The sequence below is a fragment of the Sinohyriopsis cumingii genome, chromosome 1 (assembly GCF_028554795.1).
Source record: "Sinohyriopsis cumingii isolate HCF-2022 chromosome 1, ASM2855479v2, whole genome shotgun sequence".
In the NCBI taxonomy this organism is placed as follows: Eukaryota; Metazoa; Mollusca; class Bivalvia; order Unionida; family Unionidae; genus Sinohyriopsis; species Sinohyriopsis cumingii.
In genome coordinates, this window is record NC_142961.1 from 56,526,011 (window position 1) to 56,552,331 (window position 26,321).

General features: G+C 34.2%; 1 protein-coding gene across 1 annotated transcript in view; it reads right to left on the reverse strand.

Moving 5' to 3' along the window:
- Nucleotides 1-21,684: 21,684 nt before the first annotated feature.
- Nucleotides 21,685-26,321, reverse strand: part of LOC149806910 (uncharacterized) — an 83,196-nt gene continuing 78,559 nt past the window's right edge. Inside the window, exon 6 of the mRNA XM_089932146.1 lies at nt 21,685-24,994. Coding sequence (XP_089788272.1) covers nt 24,855-24,994 — 140 coding nt within the window. The 3' untranslated portion in view covers nt 21,685-24,854. The remainder of the gene's footprint in view (nt 24,995-26,321) is intronic.

Consider the following 26,321-nt stretch of genomic DNA (forward strand, 5'->3'; position numbering starts at 1 on the left):
ACTTTCGGTTTGACTTTTGTCACATCTTTTGTGGGTTTTATCAAAGTTTTGCTAAAATCAACATCTTTGAAGTCATTTTGATTGCATTCATGGTCTAAATGTGATACTGGAGTGAAGAAATTACTAGTTGTTCATTGTTTCATAACTTAGTAACCAGTTAGTAAAACTGGGTTACCACTAGAAATGCAAATGGCACAACATCATGCCTCTATCATGTGACTGAATGCATGTGACCTGAGAAGATTGGTCCACACATTTTTTAAAGTTAAATAAATGCTCATAAAGCTTGTGTCAGTTACAATAACATTTTTACTTGAATTCATGTTTCACATTTTCTTTGAGGCTATTAAAATTAAGCAGCTGTTCAAAACCATGGGAGTTAAGAACCTTGCAGGACTCACGGTACTAATTCCACTCTAATGGTAAACATATGGAAACACTGTCATATTCAAAATTCAATAACTTAAAATTTATGGGTGCTGATAATGACACCTATAATTTTTTGTGCACATCTAACCTTGGTGCAAGCTTATGTGTGGAGAACACCATATGACCCGCAGCAATTTGTTTACATACATGTGCATGAAACACGTGTTATTGATTCTGCACCAAATGAATCAGGTGCTACTTTCAGTATTGAGTACTCCTGAGTCAAGCCTGTAAAAATGCTATAATTGCATCAGTAGAAATTTGTCAATATTTTTTTTACATTACATATAGGATAAGCTCTCAAAAGATATTTTTCCTAAAATTTTAATTTTCATTATTAACCAATTATGAACCACCAAACCTGTAAATACTCTATTATTTCTTCACCCATTTCTAGACTGGTTCACAGTTCTTCCGTATAATTAGTACCGTGTGTCCTATAACCAGATTTAATTTTTTTGAAAAAGTTGTATTTTACTCCTTGATATTAGAGCATAATTGTAAGAAAGAATTGACCATGCTTGTGCATGGATAATAGTGCAATAGCATTTTATGTGATACCAATATCTATAGTTAAATTGCATCTGCATTACATGTTGCTGTGTTGTATTGTACTTATTAATGGCTTATTACTGTTATTAAAAATAATTGTTTTCTGCCTTTGTATCTTCATGTTATCTTTCTATGGAATGCATGCTACACAAAAGAAACACAAGCATGCTGACATCAGCAAGTATGACATCACAGGGTATCAAATTACATGACGCATTGTATTTTCATCTCTCACTGGCTATAAGACAAGTTTTAAATGTTTTAAATTTCAAAATTGCATTTCTTTTCTTGCTGACTCTCACAGAAATAAGATACAGTGCATCCCTATTCACATCAATCAAACAAAACAAATAAGTGTGCCACATGACAGGTCAAAATGATAAGAGGCCATTGCCCTTTTGTGACTAAAACAAATACACACACCCATAAAGCATCAAGAGATGCTGACATTCCAAACTAATTTAAACTATCATCACATGTGATTCATGACCCCCAAATGTTATCAAAAAGGTATAAAAGCCAAGGAAGAGTTCCATAAGCTTTATTATACTGAATAATTAAATAACAGTGCTACTTTTTAGTATAAAACTATGGGAAAGGGTGAATAAGCAAAGAATAGACAGAGTAATTTCTTCAAGCCTGGTAATGTTCCCCACAACAAGGAGGGGGAGGGGGGAGGGAATGTGTATCAACCCAAATAACACATCAACATGAGGTATGTTACATAAGGACAACAAGAGACAAATTTGAAAAAGCTATCCAAAGTTCCTATAATGCTGACATTGATGTTGGAGACAGAAAGTGTATGCACAAACTGTTATGACTCAAGCCATTAGGTATGCTGGAGGTGGAGAAATGTGTGAAAAACTTTGCCATGCCAAGACAAGTTCATGTCTCTATGCAATATGCAGACACTGATAAAAATTGTCACTGAATACACTACTTGTTAAATTTAAGAAATAGAATTGAATTGCTTATTGAAGTTGTCTAATACATAAATATATACCTACATTTACCCAAAGCTCATAAAAAGTTAAGAAAAAGTCTCAAAATCATTACTGTGGTTACTTTCCACTATAAGCAGTGTTAAATTACTTACTTTTTAATATAAAGCTGAAAAAGTGCATACATTATTGAACAAAAGAGAAACAAAGCAAACACTGCAATCACTCAATTACAGTCAAAGGGGAGGTAATACACCTTGATTTGGCAAACCAAATAGCAAGCTCTAATTTATAGCTAAATGATTCCTTACTATTACTTGATGGTAAGAACAGAGCAATGTAGGTTTTATAAATAGCTTTTGTTTCAAATATGAAACCATATTTCTGACATGAAGCTTGTTTTCATTTATTCACAATAACATATATGGTGAACAAAACACATATCACTTAGTGCACACAGTAATCAAATGCTGAGATTTGGAATAATGTGTTCTGAGACCACAAGTTCCAATACCCTGAGTATAAAGGTTTTCTATCATGGGACTTGGTACACGAAGAAAAAGGAGATCTGGTTTGGTGGGAGAGAGCAGTATGTTCACCATGCAGTTATACATCAAGAATGTTTCAACTGTATGAAGAGAGGTTGGGGAAGAAAAACTGCCTGTGTAAAGAATGCAATACAGATAGGACTTTTGCAGACTTATATTGGGAATGAAGGGTTGAAAACTATTAAGTGAAAATATCCCTCCCTGCTCCCTCAGCAAAAGGAATGCAGAAAAGTTCCAATATTGTTTGCCCAAAAATGTCATGTACCAATATGAGAAACATGCTGAACATAGGTGTCAAGGAGTTTAATTCTAGGATAAGAAATAAGACCAGTACAATTGATATTCAATGTGACTCGACATATAATAATTCAATTTACAGGTTGAGGCAATGCAGCATGTGCAGTTTTGTGCACAGTCCTTATTTTTACAATGTTCTCTGCTTTGATCTGCTGAGTGTGTCTCTAAAGTTAAATGATCAGTACTGATACATAAGTGATTGTGACATAAGTGGCTTACATATAAAATCTACCCCACCCCACCCCATTTTGGGGAATTATTGCATGTGTTAAATGGTATTTAGCCATACAGGCCAATCTATGGGTACCATCATATGAAATTCTGCCATCAGGCCATACTATGCTCTTTTTCCTATGGCCTGAGCTATCTACTTCCACTCTCCAGTGTATAAAACCATCCCCATCTGTCTTTTGTATAGAATTTTTCTCCAAAATCACATGCAAACCATGATAAAAAGACTCCATTATGATTGTCATATGTAAAAACCACCAAATTGATACCCTGGATGCATGTGGTAACCATGGAAACAACAAGCTCCTATTATGGTATAGGTCGCATACAGGACTCACGGTACTAATTCCACTCCAATGGTAAACATATGGAAACACTGTCATATTCAAAATTCAATAACTTAAAATTTATGGGTGCTGATAATGACACCTATAATTTTTCGTGCACATCTAACCTTAGTGCAAGCTTATGTGTGGAGAACACCATATGACCCGCAGCAGTTTGTTTACATACATGTGCATGAAACACGTGTTATTGATTCTGCACCAAATGAATCAGGTGCTACTTTCAGTATTGAGTACTCCTGAGTCAAGCCTGTAAAAATGCTATAATTGCATCAGTAGAAATTTGTCAATATTTTTTTTACATTACATATAGGATAAGCTCTCAAAAGATATTTTTCCTAAAATTTTGATTTTCATTATTAACCAATTATGGACCACCAAACCTGTAAATACTCTATTATTTCTTCACCCATTTCTAGACTGGTTCACAGTTCTTCTGTATAATTAGTACCGTGTGTCCTGCAAAGAAATATGCCATGACGGCTTTCTCTGTCTCAACGGGATTCAACCCATTACCCAAAGGCTGAGAAATGAGTAAGCCACCATGAGAAGAAATGAAATATTAATGCAATTTACGACTCATCCAGATGCATTCACACAGTTTTATCATAATGAGTTGAAACAAAGTTTTGATTATTCTGGATGTAATAGGGTTATAAATACAGAGGAAGCAGCAAACAAATGGCAGAAAATAAAAATGTCACGTTAACATAAAAGATAAATCACACTGACTTAGTCTAAGTTATTCTTGTTAAACAGCATTCAAGTATCAGTTTTCATAAATGCAGATGAAACTGGGTCTAAGATATTGAGTGTAACAAAGGAATAACTGAAAATACAAAAACTGAGGCATAATCAGATGTATTTCAAAAGTCATGTTATTTTAATCTGCAGACAAGTCTCAAGTAAATGACTCTTTCACAACTAGTGTCTTTGCAGAAAAATGAATTTAAAAAAAAATAAAACTTAAGTGATCACCAGTTCTTTTATTTTCTTACATCATCTGCTTAAAGACTGTGATTCTAAATTGGGTGGCAATATAAACACCAATGGTCCATGCCCCTTTAAAGAATGACACAAAAATGTATTTTAATATACTAAGCACTTTAAGTGAATAAACAAGAGCAAATACTGCTGTTTAGAACTTTGGTAATATTTGTGAAAAATACATGCAACAGTCTATTTAATGATTTACAGGGGCAACTGAATGTCCATATTCTCAGAATGCATTTAATCTATTTATACCTGAATATCCAAATCTGTTTTGTCCCACCCTCACTGCACAACCTAATCCATATGCTCAGAAAAAACCAAAGCATAATTGGTAAATATTTAAAATTGTTGGAAAATTTTAGCAGAATGTAATTCTTCTAATCTGGGTCACAATCCAAACAGCTGTTGCACTTTGTGATATGTCTACCATTATGCTCAGTTTTATCTTCACATTTAGTGAAAAAATTAAATTCCTTCATAGTTTTAATAGACAAATTTTAAGTCCCTACATTTAAACATGCTTCTTAAAAATATAATTCTGCAGACCATATTTTTGAAACTCAAAAGCTAAATAGATTTGAGCTAAGTTGAGTATTTCAGATGACTTTCATTGTGGAATGTCACTTGGGAATTAAACGTGGGGTAAGGTTTACTCAAAACGTGGGCATTTATAACCATGTCTTGAATCTTGACAAGACTCCTTAGGGTTTTTACTTTGCCTGATTTTTAAAAGTGTCAATACAAGATTTCATCTCTCTCTCACGACTGATGTCAGTTTGCACACCAACTTCATCTGAGAACTCACTGTCAAACATTCTATCCATTGTCTTGTTGTCTACGTAAACTAACTCTAATTGCTCCATCTGGATACAGTAAATACATATAAACTGTCACTACATATGGTACTCTCCCATTATCCCCCAGCAGCAAAAGTGACCATTTTCAACAAATATAACTGCACTTCTTACAGCTAAAACTGGCCATTTTAAACAAATATAACTACACTTCTTACAACTAAAAGTGTCCATTTTCAACAAATATAACTACACTTCTTACAACTAAAAGTGACCATTTTCAACAAATATAACTACACTTCTTACAACTAAAAGTGTGTCTTGGCATTTTTTTAATAATTTCAAATGTATAGCAATAAATCATTCTGGATATTTTATAAGCTGACTATTATTTAATATCTTAACTTGTAAAAGTAGTGTCCGGTTGGGTGTGTGATGAGGACATTTTAAGTGTATGATACAGAATCAAAGAATGAACATCTATTGAATGCCAGATCAGTCATGCAATATTAAATGGGTATGTAATAAACACATTTACCAAAATAGGTGAAGAGGTAAGAAATGGGTGTGCGTGTGTGTGATCTGGATTTTTAATGTATCTTTAACAATTTTCAGTCATATTGCTATGATGTCTGCAGTGTGGCAGTTTATTGTGATGTGAAGGACTGGGGCATCATGCCACAGGCATGGAGCATGATGTCCCACCCAGTCACATTATCCTGACACCAGGCCGACCAGTCCTAACACTAACCTCTTAATACTGAGCGCCAAGTGAGGCAGCTGTTAGTATCATTTTATAAGTCTTTGGTATGACTAGGCCAAGGACCGAACCCATGACCTCCTGCATCTGATGCAGATGCTCTACAAAATGGCAAAAGATGATAAATAATAAAAATGTACAACACAAATACCATACACAATCATATGGCATACATTTGATCCCAAAAATGCTCATAAATACATGTGCAAATGTTGCAGCAATAAAACATAATAGAAAAAAAATAAGAAAAGGGGTATTCTCAATTTTTAAAAATGGGATCTACACCCGACTCCACATTATAAGTGGGTTTGTGAGTTGGATAAAATGCATTTACTAAATTATTTTTTGCAATGAAGGCAATAAGAAAGACTCACAGAAGGAAAATGCTCCTAACAGTGGAGCAATAAATATAAGGCTGCCACCTAGTCTGAGGTTACATTTTCTCCCAAGAGACATAAGCCAGTTTTTGTGGCAGCAAAAAATTTCATATATGATACAACAAAAAGACAAAGGAATATTCAGCCACATAGGGTTGATAATTATTCATGACATGAATTCATTTGATTTTGAAAGGACAATTACTGCAAATAACATTCCAAACTGGCACAGGTTGAAAATTCAGCCAGTGTATTTTGCAGTGCAACTGACAGATTTAGGATCAAACCAATCACGTTCCTCTTCCTTTGTGATATGCAGAATGAAACTGTCAGTGATGTGCAACATGTGGTTGTCAGTGGTCTATTTAATCTGGAGATCAAAGAATAGAGTGAGGACTACCATTCCTCTGGTGAACTTGTCAAGGTTAGAGGTTGCATTTAGCTGTTAGAGTGTTCTGATGCAATAAATCTATACCTTTTATACTTACCATTCTAAAAATTCTTAAATTTTTATATTAATTTTGAATTAAATTTTGATAACAATGAAAACTCCAATTTCTCTTCTTCATTCTTATATATCTAAACTTATGTATCTAAAATAGGAAATATTCATTTTTTTATCCACGTGAAATGTGATCCCAGACAAGTAACATGCCAAAAATGGAAGGGGAAAAAAAGTTCAGTTGTCAAGCAAAAATAGAATACATTTTTCAACATGTATGTGAAGAAAACAAGTTTTATTACAATATCATGCATGCAGAAGTAACATGTTTCACAAAAAGCCAATGTAAAATATAGGTTACATTGACCATCTTTTGTTGTGATGATAGAGTAATGATTAACAGAACAATCCTGTTTCATGACTTGTCAAGTTTTGCAATTCGAGCATAAATACCCCAAGAAAAAAAATGCCACTAAAATTTAACTAAAGCCAGTGAAGCATGAAATAAGTAACATAGTGACCTACTTTGTGACAAGTGTGTAGTACTGATCAAGATGCATACCCTCAACAGCTTTTTTTTAATTCAAGGTATCATTTTTTCTAGCAAGATATGTTTCTTCGATAATACTTACCCAGTTATAATATCTTTTGAAATCTACTACTACCTCGAAAATCCAGCCTCCCAGGATAAAACATTTTAGCTATGGAACTAAAAGTTATCTGCCACCTAGGTCGCATTTATATAGAGTGACCTCCCCTTGATATCAGGATTGGTACCAAATCCAGTGAAATCATCAGTTACTACTTGTCATGAGCAGAAGGCATGCTTTCTATAAGGGTGTAAATGCAGGGAGGCTGCATGTGTGTTGTAATTGGGTTTATAAGTACTATTGAAGAAACATATTACTTGGAAAAATTGGTTTCTTCTTCAAATACATTACCCAATTATAATACCTTAGGAGAATAAGCAAGAAGTGGAGGGAGATACATCCTCTTATCCCAGAGAGACCATCTCCAGTCCTCTAAGGTATGTGAATCAGCTTCAGCGGACTGGATAATAGACTCCATATGACTGGGAGCAGCTCTGAAAGGGAAATATTTTCCTTCCCACAAATCCAGTAGAAGTTGTAAATCCATATTGTTATGAAACTGTCAAATGAGCAGGAAAGGTAACCTTTTGTACCATGGGTAAAGGTTCCTCTGTCACGGACCAAGGCAAGAAAATAATTCGGTTTGCATTAGCGATGATATTGTATATTTGACTTTGTTGACACGTACAGCGTTAACTAGAGTGGCTTGTTTTTATTACCTTGACATATAGTTACTGAATGAATACATCTCGTTGTAGGTCGCTGGTAGCATGATGCCCATGTTTCTCGACATGCACAGGTACTTTACCCTTGGGTCTTGAACATCTTGTTTTTTTATATAGTATGGATAGTAAGGTTTTACTACAAGTGGGACATCATCAGTTGGATCTTGTCACAGTGTCAGTTTGGAACCACAAAACTACAGCCATAGGGTTGAAACTGGTGGAGGGTGAGGTGTAGGTGAACCAGACTGGAACTGGTGGGAGGTGTAGTTGTACCAGACTGAAACTGGTGGGAGGCATTGTTGCACCAGGCTGAAACTGGTGGAGAGTGTAGTTGACCCAGATTGAAACTGGTGGAGGGTGTAGTTGAGCCAGACTGAAACTGGTGAAAGGTGAAGTTGAGTCAGTATGAATCTGGGAAGTTGAGCCAAAGTGGAACTGTGATGTTTTGTATTTTTTTTCATTCAAAATGGGAAGCTGAACCAGAGTGCACCAGGCGTGGGTCGGAACTATGATATTTTGTTTTGTTTCATTTTATATAGCATATCGGTTATATGAACCGTCGTCATCATTATCATTGGTAGTTTCAGCACTGTGTCATCATCATCTCAATCGTCATCATTATCATTATACAGTGGAACCCCGCTATAACGCGCCTCCGCCATAACGCGAATTCGGATATAACGCGGTCGTAGCATGGCTCCCGAAATTTCGTATATTCATTCACACATGGAGAAAAAAAATTTGGAGAAAAGTAAAAAAAAACAAAACAAGAAATTAACTTCATTTTGGGCACGAGATTAGTTGTGACTTTTAAAATAATATGATCGTGGCATGGTTCCTGAAATTTGAAATTCATTTACGTGTATTTTTATCGGACCGTGAAAATATTTGTTTAACGTACGAGAAATAGTGTGTAAAACGTTTATTATAATTTGGTGGAAGAATTCGCGTATGACTTTTAATAATAAACGATCGGAACTTAACAATTTATCCAGGTTCTTTAAGTGATTTTGGAGAAGTGATCCTGTATGAATTCTAAAATAATACGATATATATAACGTACGAGAAATAGTGTGTACAACGCTTGGCTTCTGAAATTTATCAATTTGAACAGGTTGTGGTGAAGCTCCGTATTCTACTCTAGAAGAGAAAACTGGTTTAATTAGGTTTTTGAATTGTTAAGCCGAAGTAAACATTATCGAAGTGTTACTTATTACGGATCCATGAGTAAAGCCAGTAAATCGTCTTTGTGATTGTCTTCCATGAAATCTGTATACAGTCGTTGCTCAAACAATAGCCGACATGGGCTTCTTATTTAACTGCAATCACAGCCAAGCAGCAGACAAAGCTGTGGTTGATACAAGAGTCGCACAATTTAATAAACATCAAAGGACGAAAGCCGCCAACATGTATGCTGTGCTTGGCGGTGTGATCAAACAACAAACAGTTGAAAGTAAATAATATCCACTTTATTATCTGTGAATTAAAAGGGTATGAAATTGTACATCCGTTCAGCTTAATTTTGTTTTATATAAAAAGTGATTCGTAACCATTGCGGGCCTTCATTACTTAGTTATCGAGCTTTATCTGTGTACGTTGTTTGCTTATATAAAAAAATATTTTACTGTTATGGAAAAGCAAGTTCAAAAACGCAAGTCATTTTCTGCTAAAGAGAAACTGTATGCCCTAGATCAACTAAAGAAGGGCAAACAACAAACTCAGCTTGCCAGAGATCTAGGAATCAGCGAGTCCACTTTGCGAGGGTGGAAAACAGATGAAGGAAAGCTCCGTAGTCTACCCAACATTCTTGAAGAGGAAACTGGTTTACAGCGTAAAAGGGTTAAGTTAGCTAATGACAATGTCCTAGATTCAGCTTTGTACCAATGGTTTGTACAAGCTCGCTCAGAAGGTGTTCCAATTTCTGGCCCAATTCTGAAAGCCCAAGCAGAGAAATTTGATCGCCGTATCAATGGAGATGATTCCAAATTTAAGGCGAGTAAGTTCGCGGCAAAGAAGCAAACGTCATTGGATATATTTTTCAAGAAATGATGAAATTTAAATTTGGAACCACACTGACTTTGCACTTTGCGCAACGATTAATTTAGCAGTTTTCACATGTTTCTTTTGATGTTCACAAAATCTGAAATAAAAGTTATTTGCACGCTGAAATCATGCGTTGATTGTTAATTATTCTTGCAGTTGTCGCATATGATAAAATTTTAGCGGTATGAAATTTGTACAGACACCGTATGTAGACCCGGGAATAGCTGCATGCAATGACCGTACGATATCAGACGGCAAGTAAATGGTTTCAATATTTTGTTCATCCTATATTTTACACGACGAATTCAGACTATTACAAAATTATTGAATATTTTAAATCTGTACGATTTTCAATTAAATTACATCCATTATGGATGAACTGCATGCCACGACGGCACGGTAGCATATGGTGTTGATACACTTTTCATGATATAGCGATAGTCTGGTATTATCGGTCAATCTGTATTATCGTTCAAACAAATAAAAATTAGTAAATGTTTTTAATGCACAGTAATAACCTATAAATATATTAGCCATATATTAGCCATCGATTATTTTGAATATATCTTAATTAATGCATTCCAGTTAATATTCATCTGATGATAAGCCGACTTTTGATCATTGTACATGTATACACGTATATGTTCTCGGAAAAAAAGTTAAATATTGTGAAACCCCGCATTAACGCGACCCCGCTTTTAACGCGATCCGATTTTATGGACCCCGATCATCGCGTTATAGCGGGGTTCCACTGTATATACATATATATATTTCTTTCTTTTGTGAATGTGTGTAGGGTGTGTGCAAGAGTCAGGTATTGCACAGATTGTTTCATTTATTATTTTTGTGCCATCATCTTATCGTACAATACACAAATCTCATCATTCACACACACTGTGTTTGTGTTATTCATTTAGTCCAAAGCCCACTACATTTCAATTCTGTTACATCCTCCAGATCTAACATAGCCTTTCAGGATAAAAATCTCTTATAAAAACTGGAAAAGTATATTCAGATCTCCATCCCACAGCAAGGATAACAACAGAGAACAGTTTCGCTCATATGCAATGTTTGTGGTGACTGTTATAACATCGTAAGCCAATATGCGAAGCAAATTCATTTGTGTGGGGTTATTTCTGATAAACGGAATGAATAATCCACATTATCCTGGAAAAAAGTGCCTGTGTTGATGTATTGTCCTTTCTCTCTCTGTGGGTAAGAAGAGGTGTGATCTCCCTCAATGCAGCAGCTCAGTGTTACTTAAGTACCACTTCAGAGCTTGCAATGGGTCCTGTAGAATGAATGCAATGAAAGCAGGGGCTGTCATGAGTGATATTGACCCATCTTGTTGGAACTGCATGTTAATGGCTCCACCAACAGGGCATATTTTCATTGATTCTGCCTGCCATTTGCCAATGCAGTGATGAGGAAGTACTTATGTGAGATTATTCCAATATGAGGAACAGAGATGAAAGTGTCCAGTTTTATATATCATCCTTTCCCTCTCTTGAAGGCAAACTGATGTGTGATCTCCCTTGATGCAACAGCTCAGTCTTCCTTAAATACAACTTCAGAACTCACACTGGGTCCTGTAGATGACCTTGAGATGGAGTGTCCAGAGTAGACAGGAATTATAACCAATATCTGATTACCCATGAACTGTATCCTGTTCTTGGCAATGAAAGCATTAGGGGCTTCATGAGTGATGCTGATCTATCTTGTCAGAACTGCATGTAGATGCATCCACCAATAGGAATTGTATTCAATGAAATCCCAAACAAGAATAAAAAGGTCTGGGGATTTGATTCTGCTTTGCTGTTTGAGATAAATCACCACAGTGGAGTTCGAGAGAATAAGAATTCCATTACCATGTAGGATATCTTGGCACCAATGAAAAGCATTCAAAATGGTTTTCATCTCGAGAATGTTGATATGTAAATAATAGTCCTGAGGAGGCCACACTCTGATGGCATCCCAAAATGGTTAAAGACTTGATCCCCCTCCATTGTGTTTGCATCTGTACTAATTGTGATTGCAAGAGGTTTTATTTGCAGAGATAGGAAACTTGCTCCCCCAGTCCTCTTTGTTTGCATCCATACTGATCATGATTACCAAAGGTTCAACTTGCAGAGTTAACCCTGATGTGAGTCTAGAGTGGTTTCCAGGCCTTTGAGATGCAACCTGATGCTGTGCAGATTGTGAAAGTTGGCCCAATGATCAAAGGTTCAGCCTTCATTTGGACCACAGAATAATTGTGATGGGAGCCCACAAAAGTGACCTAAGACTAACACATCGACAACCGCATTGAGCAAAACCCAGCAGGCGAAGGAATTGCCTAGGAGCTGGATTGCTCTGTATGGACAAGAAATCTAATTCAATTCTCATTCCTGAGGGAAACACTCACTTGCTCTTTTTTACTTGAATATTCATTCCAGTCCTTGTTGACCAAAATCTTGAAATGGTGTGAGGTAGGAGATGTCCTTGTTGACCAGGAGATTGAGAAAGAGGAGGGTAACATGGAATCATGTCTTGCTCCAAAATAAAACTAGCCTGATGTTTTGTAGCCTGTTGTTTTCAGTAGGCGAATTGCAGAACTTTAGAAGCTGTGTGTGTGGGGATGCAAAGTCCACACTAATTGCAGTCTCCCCAATGGATGGCATTTGGAACCTTAGAAACTTTCAATACCTAAAGAATTGTCACATCAATTTGTTCTCCAATAATATCAGTGCTGATATTATTACATGTGCATGTTAGTGTTCATGCAGTAATTCAGTCAAAATAACTTGTCAATTTTTGCAGCAAATATATTACACTTTCCCCTTTTCAGAAAAATCTGTAAAATAAGATACCCAAATACATCAACTATATAAAAATAATCACATAAATTCATATGTCCTGTCCCCCAATGGACACAACCTGTTGATACTGATATGACAGTCTTGATCTTTTGCATCCTTGAAGAATGTTTCTTTTGCTTTCCTTTATGTAGGCAGTGACATTGTTGGCTCAGTATTTAATCTTTTCTTCTTGTTTTTCTCGACAAGGATTTTTTTTCCTTTCAAGCAGGTATTGGCTGTAATTTGTGCTTCTGATATTCAATGTCTCAGTATGCAGCTTCTTTTGGAAGTGCCAGCTGCTGCTCCAAACTCTAACAACCATGATCAGCGTAATTCAAATCTTTCTTGCAAAAATCACAAAATGCCAGTCCTCTGGCATTCAGTTTTCTTATGAACTGACCAACTACATTTCCAATGACTTTCCACTTCAGCAATTCCCATTTCCACACATTTTTCAAACCTTTATCAAAACTTTTTATATCCTGCTCTCTCTCTCAAAAACTCAAGACACCATGTTTTGCAAGCATGCTTCTTTCTTTCCATTTCCATTAGTTTCCATTATATTAAGATTCACTGTACGAGTAGTAAATTTTGACCAATCAGAATACTCTGTACAATGACCATGTGTTAAATAATATACGGAATGATTACTTTACAAGGATTGTTGCAGAATGGGACCAAACAGACCAGTTTTTGAGAAACCAGATTGGAGATGATATACAGAAAAAAAACTACATCAAGAATCCGATTTTTCTAGTCAGAGGAAAAGCGGAATTCCACTTTAAAATGGAGAAAAATCAAGTCTGGAGGAGATTACATGGTTATGGTTGCAATGAAGATCTTTAAGAAAGGTGGAGGTAGAGAACATTACATCTTGTTCCACATGTTGCAAGTTCATAACTACTTTTATGACCATAGGTCATTACATGCTGGATCTCTCTATTCCAAAGTGGGCCTGTCTGTAAACATGCTCCCACATATGTCCAATGAGATTCAGGGTGGGAGAATTAAGGAAGCTGTGTTCAGCCTATTGAAAGATCGCCATACATATTAGATGCAATGCTGATCCCAGGCCAATAAATCAGCCCCACATCTACAATGATATTGACTGGCATTTTAGGGATTGATATTGCCTATTCATAAAATCCTTGAAAAATCTGGAGACAATCTATTCTACACACATTGGTGTACATTTTCTACATTAACCAGTATTTCTCACATCTGTTGAGCTATTATTGGCTGAAGGGTTCTTTTGGCAATATATAAATAATATTTCCAGATCAAATCCAATGTTTGGCAACATGTAAATCCATATGAAATAGCACAACCCTCTATCCTGTGGCCATTTTTAATTTCATGCTAGATATGGCTAATACCAAATACCAGTAAGTGCATAAACTGGACACAGGTGTGTTGCAGAAAGATCTGCATGCAGAAAAATTGCACATTTTGATAAACAGATTACATCAGACCCACATATCATCAATCAGTATCATCACAGATTTGGGGTGTTGATTTACTGGACCATGTTGATCCCATGGTCACAACATTATGAACTGATGTGTATCCAAGTGGAAAACTGAGGGATGGCATCTGCAAGAAAAAAAAAACATCTGCAGATGCTTGGAACTTGTAACTGACAATATAAGTATCCACAAAATGTCAGTAACTTTGTCAGATTGTGGAAGCAATTGAAAATAGATTCTTCCATTGGCAATGATGACCTGACGATAGAACTGGTGACCCTGCAGGTGATATAGAGGAATGAGGACAGAATACTGATGGGAGTGGGTGAAAAAATTCTTTAGAGGCTGCAAGGTGGAGTTTCACTCATCATAGCCAAATCTAATAATGACAAGTGAACTTGAGGAACAGTTTTCATTATTTGTAGTAGTGAAGCCAATGTCTTTTGTGCTACCTGTGAAGTAGCTAGAGAAGAATGTTGAGGGTGGTGGCTAACTACACATCTAGAACATTATGAGTTAGACCCCATTATTTCCAATGTGTTGCTTAGATCATAATAATTACTGAAGGCTCCTTTGGGTGGCAGAGGTTTGATGGTGAGTGAAGAGTCATTTCCTGAAAACTAAGGCCCATAAATGTACATTGTATGCCAGAAGTGTCTAGAGGTAATATGAGGTTTCCGACTGACCCATGAGAGTGCCTAAATAAACTGGACATCATCCACTGGATTCTTGGGTACTGTGGAACTAATCTGGGCATCATACACAGGAAGTGTCTAGACTTTAGTAACTTACGATTTTACAGAATTTGGTGCCAATCCCACTAAGGTGGGCAGATTACTTTTAGCTTTTTAGCCAAGGATTTGCAAGATATTAGCAGTTCCCCTAAGGTATAATGACTGGGTAATACATTTGAAGAAGAAACAACAGAATGTGTACATGGTTGTAAGCTAATTGCAGAAACTTAACCAAGAATTTATCAAGTATGTGGGGGGTGCACTGGCACAGTGGTTAGCATGCAAACTCACAATTATTGGGTTGTTGGTCAGAATCCATCCAAAACTTGCCTGGCTGGCTGACACTTCCTGTACACAATTTGTAGGCAGGTTCTGCCTGGATTTTAGGCAGACTAGGAATACGGCTAAGTGACAGACTGAATCCGTCTAACAGTTAAGCATACTATTTCTTATATTCCTCCTAAAGGATAACTGTTAAATGGAAAAGTTCTGATTGTCCAGATCATTTTCCTACTTTAAGACAGATTTTGGACTTAGATTGAATTTCAGCAGAAATGTTAAGTGTAATTTTGAACTTTATCAAAAGAACTACAAGCATAGATGCATCTTTGGACTTAGAAAATTTGGTGCAAGGTGTATTTTGGGCTTGATCTGATGTTTACTCAGAAAAATAAGTTTTTTTGCTTCCTATTAAAATATGCTCTACAAAAATCATACCCTAGTGAAAATGTGACTGAAATTTCGGTAAAATCACAGTGAATATTTTTTGACATTCACTCTAATGTCCTTTTTTCACCAAAAAAATATGGCATTTTAGGAGATTTTAACCAAAATTTCTGAAAATATCAGTAATAATGGAATAAAATAGAGACAAACAGTCATACATATAATTATAGGTATAAAAGATATACAATATATAAATTTAATTTTTAAAAAAAAAATTATACAATTTTATATAGTGCACTGGCATTAAGGCCATTAGGATACAAAGTATCTAACTTATGAATCAAATAAGTTTCTTTTATGAGTCTATTCATATCACCATGCACAATATCTATTGGCATGAAAGAAAAATCAAGTAGTGATTACCGGAGCTTAAGTGTGTTGAAATATTAGAGAAAAACTGAAGATCTCTATAATTTTTTATATGAAAGCGATGATTATTCATTCTCTTAGAAACTTGTTGAAGTGTTTGTCCAACATTGCATGCTACATTTTTTTACAGATTATCAAATAGATCACATCAGCTGATATGCAGTTGATATGCAGTTAGTGTTATTATGTAGAAGAAATACCTCTTTTGTATTAGCACTACTGAAAGAAGTACTTTTTTTATGTTTACACATTGAGAGCACTGGTGTCTCTTAAATTTAGATGACGAAAATTTTTTGTTTTATTTTCTGTCTGTTTAGTAGTTCTAATTAGAAAATCTTGCAAATTCTTTGGTCTTCTATAAGCGAGAATTGGTTTATTTTTGTAAAGTGATTTTACACTGGTCTTATTTGATAAATTTAGGAGACTATAATATTTATTAATTATACGACTTATATTAGGTAATGAAGGATTATATTGTATTGTGAAAGGAATTATATTTGTCTCTATTTTACATTCTGCTGTGTTTAAAGCCTCATGCTGAGTAAGATTACGGGCTTTATTCAGTGGAGAATCAATTATATGTGTAGGATCATTTCTATTTTGGAAATATGTTTGTAATTTATTCAATGAATTTTATAAATGATAATCATCTGAAATTATGCTTCAGTATTTTTTGGCCTGGCTATATGGTATGCTGTTTTTACATGACATGTGATTACATGAAGAATATTCCACATATTGCTGGATATTAGTTTCCTTGATATGAATATTTGTAGAGATAGCGTCATCATTATTTTTGTAATTACAGTTACATCTAAAAATGAAACATGTGTACTAGATGCAGTATAAGTAAATTTAATCATCAGGTGAAAATGATTTAGGTGATCAATAAATTTTTTCAGTTCTTCAGTTGAATGGTTCCAGATCATAAATATGTCATCTAAAAATCTGAACCAAACAGATGGATTAAACTTTTGTTTTGAAAAAAATCTTTTTCTTATTTACCCATGAAAATGGAAGTGTATGAAGGAGACATAGGACTACCCAATGCCATACCCATTATTTGGATGTAATTATTATTAAATTGAAAATAATTATTTTCCAAGTTTTATTATTTTACAAACATCTTCACTAGATAGTGTGCTATTATTAGGATTGTTATCAATAAAATATTTACACGATTCAATACCATCTGCATGCAGATTGTTCATATATAGTGATGTTCCATCTATTAATGCCAGGATTGAGTTATCAGATGGATGTGGAATAGACTTCAACTTTTTAATGAATCAGTATATCTTTAATGTATGAAGGAAGTGATTTCATTAAAGGTTGTAAAACACTATCAATTAATTTGGATAGGTTTTCTGCATATGAATTACAACCTAATATAATGGGTCATCCTGGATAATTTAAAGGTAAATTATGGTCAGGATTTGTATGAGTTTTGGGTAATATGTAGAATTGAGGTGTACGTATGTTAAGAGGGAAAGTATCAAATTCCTCATATACGGAATTATTATTTTTTAGCAATCTCATTAATGCATGTTGAAATTTTTTATTTAATTTCTATTGACAGGTCTTTGTTAATATGTTTGTAGTATTTTTCATCATTTTTGGCGTTTGTGGTTTTTTTTTATTATCCCAATTCTAAAATTATCAGCAAAATTTTGTGATTGAAATTTCACCGACTCTGACAACATTTCTGAAAATATCAGTGAGAATTTGTGACTTAAATTTCACTGCAAGTTTGCCAAACATTCTGAAAATATAGTGATATTTTGTGATTGTAATATCCCCGACATTTAAATAAAAAATATCAATAAGATATAATAAAATTTATTTGATGTTTCTTGTACAATATGAATGATTTTCAGCAACATTTATATTTCTTGTTTCCGATAGCTGTAATTTTATTGTTCATTTTGTGAACAATAACTGCTTTCCACATCTGTCATTGTTATACTTCTTTTTCAAATTTTTGTTGTTGTTTTTGTTCTTGTATTTTTGTTCAACTTCAATTGGATTTAACTGCCCTCAAAAACTGTTTTCTTGTTTTCCTTTTTAAAGCAGAATTTTGCTTTTCTCCTGATCTGAATCTGATTTTCCTTGATATGGACCCTTTTTTTAATATCGTCTTTGAAACTGTTTTTCTTTTTTAAATAATGCTCAATCTGGTCCCATTCTACAATGAGCTTTGTAATAATTATTTGTTCCATGTATTATTTAACAGATGATCACTGTAAAGAGGTTTCTGATTGGTCAAAATGAGCTTTAAAGTAATGGCTAACATGCTAATTATGACAAGAAATTGAAACAGAATGATTTTGAAGTTATATAACTCCAAACTGATTAGCTTCCCGAGTTTAAGGCGGGACAACATATATATCACTGGTGGGAATTGTTGATATTGTTTCCAGATAGGCATGTCTATCAAAGATAGTCATATCTTTGTGGAGTTTTCTTGGCCCACAAGTAAAATCATCCTTCAATATCATGAGTGGTATTATTGTTTATATTATCAAAATATTCTAGTTGTGTTAGAATTCAGTGTAAAATAAGAGTAATTATATCATGATAAATGTTATATATCATGGCTGCATATGGAACAAGGACTAATTCAGGAGATCACAACAGCATCATAGTTTGTACATTAATAAAAAAAATCAAGTCTGCAGTACAACAGTGACATAAGGCAGGCTCCTTAGCATTTCTTTTTTTCATAATCAGTGTCTCAAATGGATGCTTTTCTGTAATTTTGCGTCATTTTCACAGTTGATTTTTTCAATACAGGATGATATTTTATATTTTATATGTTTATGTGTTCACAGATGCCTGTGCATATGTTGCAGGCTTGACACTTTAATTTTTAAAATCACTTAAATATTTAGTGTCAAGCCAGATTCTTCACATCATGTTGTATATACTATATATATATTGTACGTAACATATAGAAGGCCTCAAGGTAGATTAGTTCTGTAACTAATTGAGTTACCTTCTCTAAATAAAGTCTTTATTATTTATATTATTGCTATTATTGTCATTAACCATATCTCTTGCCTTGGATGTCATATAATTACAACATCTGTATACTTTTGTTTCATGTACACTGAAATATCACCTTGGTTAATAAAGTCCTGTTTAATTCATATCCATTATTTATTTGAAACCTGCTGAAATGTCTGAAAAATTACTGAAACTTCAGTAAAATACTATATAATGATCAAAAGTTAAGTGAAAGTTTTGGTCAGAATTTTTTTAAAATCTCACAAATATTTCAGTAAATTTTTAGTGAGATCTCGCCAACATTTCAATGAAAGTTTTGCTCAAAATATTTGTGAAATCTCACCAAACTTTTAGTGAAATGAAAAATTCTTAAATGATGCCATCATGGATTAGGTTTTGTGTACAAGAAAGAAAATCAGGACAAGGAAAACCTAAATCAAATTTGATAATGTCTGTCAAAACAAAATGTATGATCCATTAAAAAAATTACTGTGAATATTTATCATTGATTCTCAATGATGTCCAAGAACCGTAAGGCAGTTTAATAGAAATCTGAAGCCGATTTTTTACTGGATGATATTATGTAGATATTTTAGGCAGCCATTTTTTAAAGATGGAAACATAAGGCAGATTTTTATTTCAAGTGGAAATTTCAGGCAGGTTTTTTTTCAGGAAGAATTTTATTCCAGGCAGAAATCATAGATGGATTTTTTTGTTTAAGCGGAATCTTAGGACAACTAATTTGCATATTTCACCTAAAATTCTGCCAGAAATCCACCTAAAGTCAGCTTGAAAATTGCCTAAGCTTCTTTAAATTGATGGTTAGGCAGAAAATGCTTAAGAAACCCAACTGAAATCCGCCTAAAGTCCACCTGGAAAATTTTGAAAAGGATTTCAGGCATATTTTTATTTTCAAGCAGAACATTAGGACAATTAATTTGCATATTTCGCCTAAAATTCTGCCCTGAATCAGCCTGAATTCTGCTTGAAATTTGCCTAAGTTTCCTTAATATGAGCAATTATGGTTTAGGCAGAAAGTGCCTAAAAATCCCGTCTGAAATCTGCTTGGAAAATTTTGTACGGGTTCCATTACCTCCTGAAGTACACTTAAACACCAATCAACTGATCAGCAAATCATATCATGCCTGTACAAATTTAGCTCATTTGGAATGCTTCTCTGTGAGCAGGTACCATTAACATGGTTCCCACGCTTTTCTAAAGATAAATTTCCAGGTCATTTCCAGGGTTTTTCCAGGTTGAAATTACAATTTTCAAGGTTCAAATATGACCATTACTGATTGGAACTAAAGAACATTTTAGATTATAAAACAGGCATTTTCTAAATCTTAATATGTTTCCCTTTCAAGACTCTCCAAAAACATCGAAGTCAGAAAAGATAATCATGTACAAAACCACAAAATGTATCACACCAAACAAGTTTGGTTATATTCCTATTAATTAGCATGTAAAGTCATTTCAATTTACAGAATAAAAATTCTAACTCTATTTTGCTGCATTATGTTGCTAAGTGAGAACAACATAATGAACATAAATTATGTTTTGTTTCCTTTCAAACTTTTAATTCTAAAGAATTATATGGCAATATATATATATGCATTTCATAGAAAGTAACATTTCCTATTACAGTATGAAAAAAATAATTGCAAATAATTAGAATCTTGCCTTGTAACGAAAAGAGTTTAACGCTGAATTTATCTGTAAAAATAAAATCCCAATAAAGATTTTTCAAACAACCTAATCTCTTTAAGATGATCTGGTTAAAAATCCATCATTTGAAAATTATTTTCAAAAGGGTTGATTTAAATTTTGACAAAAGACCTTCAAAATTAATAAACAAGGACTGAATTTTCTGTAAAATTAACTTGTATTCTTGTAATTCATTAAACCAGTCCCCAAACATGTATTGATACAAGAGCTCGTATCATTTTTTAATATATACAATGCTGTCAGGCTTTTCTGTGTACCTAAGGTTTCCGTCTCCAATACTTAAGTAAAACACTTACCAAATTCGACCGATTGACCAAAATAAAATACTGTAATGCTTACCATTTAAAGAGAGGTAATTGTCACCAGAATATTCTGTTCAAATTAATATTAATTTTGGACACACAGGATGCCACCACCGTGTTTTCATGACTTGCGATATGTCAGCCAATTCTGCATACAGCTTTGAAAAGATGTAATGTTTATCCATTGGGCTACAGAAATGAAATACATTACTTTGGACTGTTTCTGTCAGCAGTTCAGTTGAGTAATTTGATCAGGTTTGTAGATAGTTTTACAAAACTGAACGTAACAATGCCAATAAATGGCACATGATATTAAGCCAACTAAACCGATCTTGTAAAAAAAATAGTCAAATTCAATATTTTATATTTTTTAAAAATGAGCCATTATGTGGAAGAGAAACAACAATGAATAGGGTGTAATGTGTTTACGTCTTGTTTATGGTGAGAAAAAAAAAAAAAGAAGTTAGAAACAGACTTCGCCAGGAAATTTTGTGAGAATCCCATTCTAGTGGCAAGCTGACATGTTGGGCAGCAGACGATTTTGTACGTGTGGGACAACTTCTTGCAAAATTGGAAACTTTGATTAAGGTGCATATTTTTATTTAAAGTATACATTTCCATCTTTTATAAAATGTAGTTATTTGTATGATTCTAACAGATACATAGTAAATAGGATTTTCTGGGTTACAGGTACAAGCACAGAAGTCTGACGTTTCATCAATAAAGTACGGCAAAATCTCTGACAACATGAAATCACTTTATCGGTAATATAAACGAACACAAGGAGTGCAAGCATGACCACAACCCTCCGCTCGATTCAACTTTTCTCACGTGTCTTTTATCGCTTCAGAATCACAAGAAAACTGAAAAACTACATATACACATTCAAAAGATAGTGACATACCAATGCACAACTCTCAGACAACATCGCATGAATCCAATCTGGCGAATTAACCTTTATTTTCACCATTATTTTCTCAGAAATGGCAAGTATTATAATTGTTATGTTGTTAATCTGCAGTCAAAGAAGAAGAAACTGCAGCGTATATGAAACCTGACCCAGTACTCGCCATTTGCATTACTAGTCACATGACTTCACAAGTTTCAAATGAGGACATTGGAGGTCCAATAATCATGTGATATCAACAACAAACTCCTTTATAATGTTGTTGTAGAGAAATTCAATTATATTAAATGAAAGTCAGGTACTTTTTGTAAAAACCAGCAATCTGGCCAGTCTGATTTATCAAGCAGAGATCACGTCAATGTGGTGGTCACATGATACAACAATACTCCAAAAGTTGTTCTCGGAATATATATATATATATATATATGGAGAATCTTGTGTTCTTTCATTTTTATATTTTTATTACAACCAGTATACGACTTTCATTTATTTTTTTTCTTTCTCTACAACATTTGAAACGGTGGGTTGTTAGATACATGTACAGTACTCATGCGATTAGCAATGCAAATTGCGAGTACCAGGTCACATTTCATCAACGATGCAGTTTTATCTTGTCTTTCAGCAGATTAAAGACAACGATCTTATTACTCACAATTTCTGAGAAAATACGTTATTTTCATACTGATTTCATGCATGTCTCATTTGATCTAGGAGCGTTAAAAGTTTGCTAGGCCATCCGGTATGCTGCTATGCTTTGCCACCACCATGTTGGCCTCTTGTGATACTAGATTGGTTTTCATAACTTCCATGTAAGGAAAGATACGAATATCAAGCTGACTTTGAAAATAAAAGTCTACTAGATGAATCTAATCCACTGGTCGTTTGGACTGACTCAGCATATATATGTTTATTGCAAGCAACCAAATAATCCATACTGCACCCTCTGAATATTCTGGTTAGAACTCGATAAATTTAACTCATGATCAGCTTAGTTACAACTCAATTATGTGATTGTTTCGTGCGTCAAGTGGTGGCGGAAAATTCCTGTGTTTTTCCTGACTTTCATCAATATTTGCGAAATTCCAGAACTTTTTCCTGATAGTGTGGGAACCCTGCATTAAACCTATTTCAAACTGCTACCTAGAACCTCAAAATATCAGACTGAGTGAGGCTATAGTATAATAGCTCTCCTCAACTTCCTTAAGCTAAGAGGCAGATGAACATAGCAGGAGCTATACCCCACCTCCCATATTACATACTGGACATTACATACTGGGGGGATAAGAATATGATGTTCTTCCAATCCTGTTTCATAATCCTGTACAGTAATATAAAAAAAATTCAATGCTTATAATGACCATGGTTCATCAATTCCAAAAGTTGCAATGAAATTTGATGGTCTTTACAGTACTCCATTTAGTCTCATCAACTATCATAATTATAAAGTGAAACAAGAAGACATCCCCTGTTGCACCAAAATGATAAAAAAGCTAATGATTTCTCCATTGCAAAATCAGGCACAACTAGATTACTAGTGCAATAATATGCCAAATATCACATGGATCTGAAAAACTCTGGATAGTGAAAGGCATGTCTGGTCCACTAGTCTAATAATGCAACTGTTAATAAGTCCAAAAATAAAGTTCACTTTTTTCCATAAGATTGAAGTACTAAAAATTATGAAACAGACCTCGATTCAGCTTTGATCTAGAATTGATCGACCCATACAATGAGAATATGAATTTTCAATTTTTTTAAAAACAATGTTTTTTTTCAAACTTTAAATATATTAAAGAAGCCGTACATGTAGCTTTGTTGGTCAGTGCAAAATGTAATGTTTGTGGAACACTTTGACTACTGCTCATTTTACTACATAAATGTGTTACAATTAATATGTTTGTCTTAATTATTGTGACTGTTCAAGTGATCAATGAAACTGGGAACTTGTAGCTAGATTTGTTTACACTATGTTTGCAGAAGAATTTCAATGGACCTTAAACTTGGATACTGGTAGTTATAGTCTACTGTACTGTTATTGACAGGAAGTCAAATTCTCCTATGGCAACCATATTTTGATGGCAGGCAGCTTCACTTACAAAATTTATTTAAAATTAAAATTAAAAGACTTTCATGCCAGACTGCATTCTGTGAAATTTAGTCACATTCTATCATTTTTAAAGAAAAAATTATTTATATTTTTTTATTCTTATTTACTAAAAGAAGCCATGACTGATATAAAATTGGAGTCATTTGCACAAATTTGAAAAGCCTGTAAGTCAGGATGATTTCTGATAAGTAGTACATGTAGTTTAAAGGTTTTCATATTTTTTTGTAATGGTGGTCATAATTTATGGTGAGTTGTCATTATTGTGCAAATCTGAAAGGCCTTCGTTCCAGAATGCAGTTGAAATCTGTGAAATTCTGTTTAGGTTAATTTGTAATAAAGTTTATAAACTGAAAGGACTTTATGCCTGGATATTTTGTATCAACTGCTTTTTTTCCATGTTTTTAATTTTTCATATTGAAACAAGCAAATAATTTAGACAAACATCATACAGCTAAAAACAAACATCATACAGATAACTGGCACCCAACTCCATGCTGGATCTTAAACATTTCATAATAAACATGCTGATCACTCTGCAAACTGACAAAGAGCAACAAAATCAGCAGTCACCTCCTCTCATTGCATCAAGGGAGTAATAACTCACTACAACCTGGAACTTTTCACTTTTGTAAGATATGTACAGTCTGGGGAAATGTCTTCATGTGCCAACCATATGTCATCTCCAGCTTGCCAATTTTCAAAACCTTTTCCACAGGAAAAGCAGATGACTTTATCTCCACTTCCTAACAAAGAAAAGAAGAATAAAATTACAAATTGGTTTATGTATCACTGATGCACCCACCAAAACCATGCAACTGAACAGCCTTACAACTACAAAATTAGCTATAACAGTCTATTAAATTTTGCAAATTTGAAATATAAACTTTACCTAAGTGTTCTTAATGGATTCAGTCAAAAAAGTATTATTAAAGTTACTGAGCATAAACAAAATTTGCCATAGATATAATGTAAAGTGACATTATGTGATAACATGGACAGATATTGGTATGCACACTATATGCACCCTAAAGAGTGCATAATATACCAACCTAAAACAATACCCATGTGCAAGAGAAACAAAAAAATAAAAATGGAAGTCTGTGTTTGTAAAATACATATTACCACACCTATCTATTTTGAATAGCGCTTGGAAAATGAGCCCATTCTCATTAAGTGAATAAAAAATCATCTATGCTGTATTATACGCATTTTGTTATCTCATGCCCATTAAGTGAATACATGTATAAAGAACATTATCATACAGATTAGAGCATTTTTTAGTTTGTCCCCAACTGAGATTCAAAACTAGGTATGCTGATTACAGCACCCATCATATTTCCTGCATTCACCAATCCCCAATCCTCTCAATTTATCCTTACAACTTTTAAGTAATGACCCAGGGGCTGAGATCATTGGGGTAAGGATGAACCCAGGGGTCAATATGCTCAGTATGTGTATATATGGTTTAAGGGTGGGATACTCAATAGTTTATAATATAAGACATGACCCAAAAGTTAAGTGCCACACAGTTTCTTTGGGGAGTCTCACAAGGCAAAATTATGACAGAGCATATCATAAATAAATTCTTGCTTAATTTGAAATTAATTCAGCCATTCAAGAGAAAAAGATTAAAAAAAATGGCTTTCCACCTGTTTATGAGTTGCACCATTGCTAGGGGAGCAGCCCAACCCCTGACATTAATGTTTTATAGAATGTCCTGAAAAAGACTATTCCCACCAGGTCTGATTGAAAACGGCTGTTATCAGCTTTTCTGGAGAAGATGAGAATAGGTTTGGTAAAAAAGTAACCCATTGTTATTGGAGTCATCCAAGACAGACTTTTAATACAGTATGTCTCAACAAACATCCCTACTAAGTCTGATCAAAGTCAGCTGTAATACTCAACAAGTAAAATATATGTCTAGTCTTTCGTAAAAATATTTGTTCACTTACTGTTCACATTTTAAAATCATTCATTATCTAGGATGAGTCTGCAAGCTCTTTTTTTTGCAAATGGAATCTAGACAACGTTAGAGTATCTGAAGAGAAACTTCCAGGATGACTGCCCATG